Raw genomic sequence first — 8,807 nt, 5'->3', positions numbered from 1 at the left:
TCAGATTAATTTACTTTATTAGGACACATGGAAGGTAAACAAGGTTGATCGGTGAATTCATATTAAGGAAATTGTATAGTCACAGTTAGATAAGTTCTTACTGTGAAAGAAAGTGAACTTATAATGAACAATTAACATATTTGTTTAAGGCAATTCAACATAGTTAGTTAAACAAATCTATTCTCAACAACTATGTCCTAGATATGTATTTGAATACAAAGTTGCTTACTATATAGGTCTTTACACACTCAGATGTTCTTTAAAGACTAACCAAAGCCAGATATCACACAGGAAGGAAAGTGGTAAGACATCTGGGCATCCTCTTGCAATGATGTACTGCCTGGAAATTCTTCTACAAGGAAGATATATGCGTGTATAATTAATAACCATTTTTCTATCTTTGCTGACTGTTCAGTATACTATATATGACATGCTCATGCATGTGTGAGTTTCTATCCATACATGTGTCTCTACTGTCAGGAGCATGGACAAATGGGGGACTGAAAAGCACACTCTAAAATCCATCACTTACTTCAATCAGCCTATAGAAGGCTATTGTACATAATCTGTGGGTAAATTGTACATAAGGGAAATTCAACTAGACAAGGCAGCAGCTTAATAAACTAAGGAGCGTGGGTGCCTAGTCATTGTCCCCTCTTTATGAATGGGATGTTCTGATGCCCGGAGCACAGCAGCATGTGGAAATACAAAACTATGTACCGTATATTCCTGTGCAGCAGAATGCAGAGGCAGACTTCCCACGTCAATTTCAAAGGAAAAAGAGTAATCTTTACTTTCACTAATTTTGTATATCCAGCACCTTTCTTTAGAAGTTCCTTTTAGTTTGGTAATTGGGATGAAATAAAATATTTGAAAACAGTTTTTAAAAGTTTTACTTTGCTATGGGATCATTTACTTACAAGGCTTTTTGATTCCTTTAATCTGTTCTCATCAAAACCCTAATGCTTATGTAAACCTTCCTTGGAACATTCATCCAGGATAGGTATTCCGTTTGCATTGGCTAGTTAGGTATAACTAGATTAAGCACACATTTGTTACACAAATAAGGGTGAATCCAATTATGTTTACAACTGTACAGTCATTTGAACCTATTCCTTTTTAAGGAGCAGGCAATACATAAAAAAGCAAACAAAAAAAGCATGTACAAAAAATATTTAGGGTTAGTGATTTTTAATGTTAAAAAAAGGGTTAAAAAAGTTGCACAGACAACGTAAATGTGTTTCTGATACTGGACTTAAAGTGTTCCAGTACTCACTTTTTATTTCCTTTGGGTAAAAGTAGGTATTTGTGAGTACCCCTGTAATGATTTATTTGTTGCGTGTCCCCAATGGGAAGATTTTTGCCCTAGTGATCACTGTCAGATATAGGGGAGATCACTGACACTTAAGCAACTGTCTTAGACTATATTTACTCTCAATTTCTAAGCATCGGTTTTCTTTTTGAGTTTCGTGGACAGAAAGAAGCAAAAAAAAAAAAAAAAATCGATAAAGATACACTATAATAAATTAATCTTTTTGAATATGGACTTTTTACAGTATCACTTAAGTGAAGGACGACAACTGTACTCTTAGCCTTTCCATTCTTGCAGGAAGAAGGGCCACCATTTCTTTGGCAAGTTCCAACTCTGTTTCCACTGATTTCACAGCTTCCTCATTTTTTTCACAGTAATCTACTAGAAATCTATAGTAACTTAGAGATGTCTGCATGTTCTCCAGCTGTTTCTTAAGATCAGCGGAAATTAGTTTTCCATAGAGGCGTGCAATGTGGAACTTGGCAACCAAAGCAGGGCGGAGAACATCCTCTTCCAACTTCTCAGGGAACTTCTTATCTGGGCTTCTTAGGGAGTCCAAAAACATCTCATAATATTTGATTGCAGACTGTGCCAGGCTGTTGATTTTTTTTATTGTATGGGAGTCCATCTCATCCAACTTATTTCCAATTGCTACCTTCAGATCCATCATCTCGTAATATGTGTCAGCCAACTCAAACTGAAGCTGTCTGCAAACTAGGAGATAGTACTGTGGGTTGAGCTCATTAGTTAGTGGTTCCAACATATCAACCCTACGTTTGTGCATCCTACAACGTCGCTCATAGTCTTCCTCAAAGAAAGCCAGAACCTTAAACAGAGCACTGTGGTCCTGAACAACTTCAATGTGGTCAGTAACATGTCCATCCAGCTGAAAGTATTCCTTGGCTTCGTTTATATAATTTTGCCCCACTAAGAAGACCTCCCTGGCTTCTTTGAAGTCTAGAGGATTGGAGCATTCAACTTTTTCTTCAACTGCTAAAATAGAGTCATATATGTCACTTGATCCAAATAGCACAGCTTTCTTCCTTCCCTTCTCTTTCTCATCTTCTTCCTTTCTGCGTTCTGCTTTAAGTTCATCTTGAAGGTCAACATCAAGTTCACCTATGTTGTCCTATTGGAAAGTAAAAATATTCATGGATTTTAGAATGTAAAAAAACAATGGAAAACCATCTTTACCAGATATACTTGTAGAAAACTTGTAGAAAAAAATTCTGTCTAAAATAAACAAATTGGCAAACTAGCTGTCTACATTTAGTAAAAGATGTTTTTCATGTGTTCTATAGCTACTCAAATCATCACAAATATTTAAACTATTAAAATATATTTAGCTTATCTTTTTTTGGAGGCAGATTTGAGAACCTCATACTTAAACTGCACCCCTAATGGCCTTGAATAAATCTCCCTCAACTGTTCTTGCCACACATGCCTCTCAGGTCCATGCAAGGTGAGTCAAGAGACTCCAAAGACATAGGCAGATTTGTATTTAACATTTTTCCTACTTCAAACTGTATTCTTATTTTTGTATGACCTCCTTTAAAGTAAGGTTTGTATACAGACTACTGTTGTTAGGTTCCTTTTGTACAACAAATACTTTGCATTATAGATTAATATTTAAAAATTTCTTTCTTGAAGACATGCTTGTCATCATTTTATTCCAATGCATCATGGAAACTCCCTGCATCATGAAACGATTTTTGCTTTAATTTAGTTATTTTTGATAGGGGGACAAATAAAAAGGTTTTGTAGATACGTTTTCAGTCATTTGGAAATTAATTGTATCCTTTAATCCATAATATATTTGTTAAAGGATATGCTAATGAATTAAATTAGATCAATTACCTCAAGCTTTTTACGTGCGTCCTGCAATAAATTGATACAATACTTCACCCAGCATCTGGCTATTTCAGCTTTTTTTTGTCTTAGTTGATCCAGGCGCTCCTGTTCAGCTTCATCTGTAAAAATGAGAACATAAGATATATTACAAACATTTGGCTTGACTGCAAGATGATAGGTGAGAAGACAATACTTCTAACCACAGACCTTTTGGTGCTTGAAATAATAACAGATGACTGCTTACTGGTTGGTTTTAAATAAACATCACTATACAGAATACCAATTGCCTTATAAAATATATACATTACATATAGTAAAATAAAAATAGGATTTACTGTTAAAATTTTTTTTTAAGTTTAGTTGGACGCAGCTCTATAAACACTAAATCAAAAGTTCATGTGCCTTCTTCTCTTATCTAATACATGCAACTGGAAATGTGGGCTTGCAATGTTTGATTGCATACATATGAGAGCCATTGATACTCCAAGATCCTTTATGTGGGGTCTTTATTACCAAAGATTACCTTTCAGACTTCTAACGAGGCATTCAGATTCACTATAATCACTCCGACCACGATAAGAGAATGTAAAGCCACTTTCTCAGGATAGGCCGGCTTGGGACAGAGTGATGAGAGTATATATATTTTGATTAGGCAAAATGCTAAGACCCCCTAGGTAGGAATGAGGCAGTGAATGAAGAACAAGCCCGCATTTATAAGAACCAAGACTTGCATGCAGTGACAAAAGAACAGTCACCAGGACATGAGGTAGGAAAATCTGCATCTTAAGCTTCTCCAATGAAAGAACCGCTTTGGACTTGTTCGGAGACCAAAATAAGCCCCAGGTAATTAACACCCAGAAACTGAGGCAGTGAGGCTTTCAAAGTCTACTGAATTCCTTCAGACTACAAAAAGCATTGGTGCCCCTGGTGGATAGGTACAATAAACTATTTATCCTTGAGGTCTATAGATGCTGAAAAAACCCTTGATAAAGGGACGCTATTAACCACCAAACAGGTTGCCTCCATATTGAGTTTTCAGACCTTGTGAAAGATGTTTAATGTTGTGATGTTTAGCACTGGCTAACTTTTTAGCCCTTATGTACTATAAAACAGTTTGACAAAGAAAAACATTTTTATAGGTAAAATATATGGGCTCAGATTTGCAACTGAGAGTGATAGCAGAGAGGTCTGCTTTGTGTAATGCTTCAGACAAAGTGGCAAGCGAATCTCCTATTTTGATAACTGTCCCATACCAACTACTTTTTGGACTCTCCTTGGAGATTACAGAGGGGATAGGTGTTTTTTTTTTTTGCTTAACCACAGCTAAATATGGCCATGGGGTCAGGAACAACTAAAGGTGGTAGTGTTATTGGTGGGTTATATGCTGCACAGAGCAAGAAATTGCATGCAATCAATGTCGGTACTAGGGGACTAGGAGGATCTATAATATTCAGCATGTTGCACAGCCACCTCTGTGCTAGACTGAAAGCTAAACCCTAAGCAAAGATGTGGGGTTTCTGACCAACTGTAATACTACTATTAGAGGTGCCAGTGAATGCAGATGATATGGTATTAAAACAGAAGCTGTGTCCTTCAGTGAATAGCAATAGAAGTACGTCCACTTACAATATCTAGACATATTAAAAAGGGGATAATTCATTAAAGAATTATCAGTCAGCAGGTATTACCTAGAGGGGTTGGAAGCACATGAGAGAGTTGCAAAAAAATTCAAACCTTTATAAATGTATGATGAATGTGAAAAGGTCAAATATACAATTCATACAAGAGGTGTACATTACCAAATTAGGAACATACTTTCTTTAGCAGCTTCAGCGGAAGGAATCTGTCCAGTTTTGCTAAAGATTACATTGGCCGCAGCAAGACAGTGCCTGGACTCCATGTAAAATTGCTGTGAATTACAATAATTCAGACATGTCAGTTGTGTCAGATGAACTATTTAAGGAAATAAGGATGGAAAAACTATAGACCTGAGATTCTGGGTGGTTCAGTTAACCACTGCAGGAGTTGCTGGAAACTGGTTTCACATTTCCTTTTGCATTTACCAAGATTTATTTAAATGAATGTGCAGAAAGGAGTTAGAATGCAAACCAATGCCTGGGTGCCTAAGCCCTTAAACTCAGTGGAAGAATATTTGTAAATTAACGGAATTGGACATACGAGTAAAAATACCAAAAACTCCAGCCCGTACACAAAAGAAACTAAAAAAAAAAAAAAAAAAAATGGGTAAAGCATATCTAAATCCAGGAACAAAAAAATAATACATTGCAGCTCACCAGTACTTAGATGTGGTGGCTGCATTTGTTTTTTTCCTTTTTTTTTAATCTTCCAACTGCTAATTTAGCCAGTATCACACTCCCGAGGCTGGCCATTAAGCTGTATCAATAGAGTTGGAGTGTTGTGAGCTTTGGACAGCAGCAGCTATGGGGAGTGGAGTGCTAGATGGACTTAAAAAAAAAAAGCTGAACATTGTAAGTATCCCTGTCAATGGTAAATGGCTTGTCTCAATCTTTTTATCTACAGAGTAGGAACAATCTTTAGTAGCCATTGCACACACCAGAAGACTTCCATGAACAATATATATGGGGTTTTCTGCAAAAAGGAACTCTGGCAGCATCCTGTCTAAAAAAAATGGCTAAAAGGAAGAAATAAGAGTTTGAGAGAAGTAAATATTAAAAACCATCATTAACATACCTTGCCCAGATAGTATTGTGATAATGTGGCAGCATTAATTGCCCACTCCATTGGGTTGTAGCTGTCATATTCAAGTTGTCTCTGGAGTGTTGTATGACAGTACTGGGCGGCTTTTTCATGCTGCTTTAAATGCTTGTAGACTTGAGCTAGATAGTACAATGTATAGGTGAATACCCGTTCGAATCTATTAAAAAAAAAAAAAAAATGCTTTTAGGGGATTGTTTAACATGGGTATAAAAGTGAATCTGTTCTTGGCAAGAAGAAGCAGATAAAATTATAATGTCCCCCAACCTGTACAATATCAGCTGCAGTAGGTAAAGATAAATCACCAGTGTCTCAAAATATGAAGAAGATGCAAATTCTTCCCCTTCCACTTACAATTCAGCAACAACCCCGTTGGAATTGGAATGTTGTAAAATGTAATTATTTATATAGAACATTAATTGAAAACAGTGCAAAGACAACGAATCAAACATTAAGAAAAAAAATGGTAGAACATCTCACAACAACCCAAGTTGATTTGTAATGTATATAATTATCAGATTCGATTATCTAGTAGAATTTGTGCATGAATAAAATATCTCAGATTAAACATTTGATACACTATATTTGTATTTTTTAAAATAAATATAGGGTTTAAATGATTTGCAAAGCATAACATTAAATTGAATTACATTTTAATGAATTATATATAGGAGATTGACATGTCTGAAGATCGGTGATAAGGGGTTTGTTTATGTTTCTCCTGCTTTATTTATCCATCTCGTTGTATTTTAATTTTTTTTGTTTGCTTAAGAATCTAAAGGAATAAGAGGCTGCTTGTTCCTACATCAGCATTTTAGCCCTGAATACTCCTGTGTCTTTGTGGTCAGGCATAAAACATGCATGCAGGATTGAGAAGGACTAGGCAATCAAAGATAAGGACAGCCATCTAAAATCTTTTGGCCTGTATCTTGCTTCTTCATTTTACAAAAGGGAATGGGGGTAAAACAGAAAAACTAACCTCTTAGATCTTTCCTGCTCAGTGAGCTGCTGAACCTCAGGTGTGAAGTGTTCGTCTGGATCAATTGGGGGCTTGCCAATCTATAATACAAATGTAGTAATGAAGAAAGTTCTTACGTCTTCATGTACTGTACAATCATACAATGCAAATATGGCGGGTGGAACGATTAAAGAGCAGGTTGGAAACACAGAAGGAAGGTTCTGCGGCTCTGAACAAGGCCACTCAGTAAAGATCACTGTATTGGGGCTGAAGACATGTATTTAGCACACTGCGTAGCAGGGGGATGAAATCACTGAAGAAAACAGTATAAACACTACAATTGTACCTTAACCTCCCTGGCGGTATTCCCGAGTGTGGCTTGGGGTTTTCAGTACCAAAAGCAGTAACCCCGAGCCACAATCGGGGTGGCATTGTAAAAGGTCTACCAGGTCTCGACGGCATCCTCCGCCGATGTCCACCCAACATCTGTGTCCCCTGGCACGATCAATGGGAGGTGTGAGCGTGCAAAGGGCGGTGCGCAGGGGGGGCATGTAATCAAGCAGGAAAAACTGCTTTGACATCAGACCGCAAGGGTGGAAAATAAAGTGCAAAATTTCCAAGCCAAAGCACCAAGACAGGGATCAGTTTCAAGGAAAGATATTTTTTTCAGCAAAGTTCAACCAAATTAAAAAATAAAGTTACATGACTGAAATATAAATTATCTTATCCTTGTGTTAAAGCTTTGTGAACCGAGCTGTAAACATTTTCATTTTACTTTACTAGTTTGTATAATTGTTTTTATTATCATTTAGTAACATAGAACCAAACTTAAAAACAATTTCAGTATGCAAATGGTAATTATTATTAAAAAGGATTTGTATAGCGCCAACATACTACGCAGCACTGTACATTATATAAGGGTTGCAAATGACAGACAGATACAGACAGCGACACAGGAGGAAGAGAGCCCCCTGATTGAAGGATTATAATCTAGGAGGTAGGGGAAGTATCAATGTCACCAGAAAAATGTACTAATGTGGTTTACACAATGTTAACATTTTGGACTTCTTATGTATTTAAAGCAACAAAAATTAGTTGCTGAAGCAAAGCACATTATTCAAACATCTCACTTTGCGATCAAGATAACCTCTGGACTTATACAGTACTGGTTTTACCATCCAATGTTTTTTCTACATTATATTTATGTCATCTTGGACTTCAAGGAGGTGAATATAAATCTATAGCTTGCACTGCAGTTGCCAGCAATTGTAACGGCAGAAGTTGCAGAACCCGATCCTCCGTTCTGACTGTCCACATGGGGTTTTGTATAGGTTTCTTGGCTAAATAAAATATTGGTTGTGGTAATAGCTTCACTAAATAGTCCCCCTGGCAGAACGTCCTTGAAAAAAGGAATGCTGCGAAATCTACGTCACATCCTTATGATGCCAAGAAAACACAAAGAATCGTTACAGTAGTATGAGAAGAACATTCAACAATATGCTTACTTTTTTCATATATTGACTGTACAAGGACTCAGCAGATTCCAGGTATGTCTGTGCAATGATGATCTCTCCTCTGTCAGCCCAGAGAATTCCAAGATTATTCTGCAAAACAGAAAAATATCTGAAGATTATGCCACCTGTCACTGTTTTGTAAGGCTACAAGTTATTCAAGTGAGCACAACTACACAACAGGGATATTTGTAAAGTTCAGTTAAAAAGGTAAAGTATACTTTATACTAAACAATACATACAGAATAGCATACAGGAATGTCATGACATGGTGAGACACCATCTCCTGTCACCACAGACATGTAACATACAGGAATGTCATGACATGGTAAAAGACCACCCCGTCACCACACACATGTAGCATACAGGAATGTCATGACATGGTAAGAGACCAACTCCTGTCATCACACACGTGTAGCATACAGGAATGTCATGACAT

General features: G+C 36.8%; 1 protein-coding gene across 1 annotated transcript in view; it reads right to left on the bottom strand.

Moving 5' to 3' along the window:
• The window catches only part of KIFBP (kinesin family binding protein), a 10,020-nt gene continuing 1,213 nt past the window's right edge, over positions 1-8,807 (bottom strand). Inside the window, exons 2-7 of the mRNA XM_072424345.1 lie at positions 8,363-8,461; positions 6,879-6,958; positions 5,876-6,059; positions 4,979-5,072; positions 3,170-3,282; positions 1-2,441 (exon numbers count right to left, since the gene is read on the bottom strand). Of these exons, the coding sequence (XP_072280446.1) occupies positions 1,563-2,441; positions 3,170-3,282; positions 4,979-5,072; positions 5,876-6,059; positions 6,879-6,958; positions 8,363-8,461 (1,449 nt within the window). The 3' untranslated portion in view covers positions 1-1,562. The remainder of the gene's footprint in view (positions 2,442-3,169; positions 3,283-4,978; positions 5,073-5,875; positions 6,060-6,878; positions 6,959-8,362; positions 8,462-8,807) is intronic.

This window comes from Pyxicephalus adspersus, chromosome 10 (genome assembly GCF_032062135.1).
Source record: "Pyxicephalus adspersus chromosome 10, UCB_Pads_2.0, whole genome shotgun sequence".
NCBI lineage: Eukaryota > Metazoa > Chordata > Amphibia > Anura > Pyxicephalidae > Pyxicephalus > Pyxicephalus adspersus.
The sequence above is the reverse complement of the archived record's forward strand: the minus strand, read 5'-3'. Positions and strand labels throughout refer to the sequence as shown.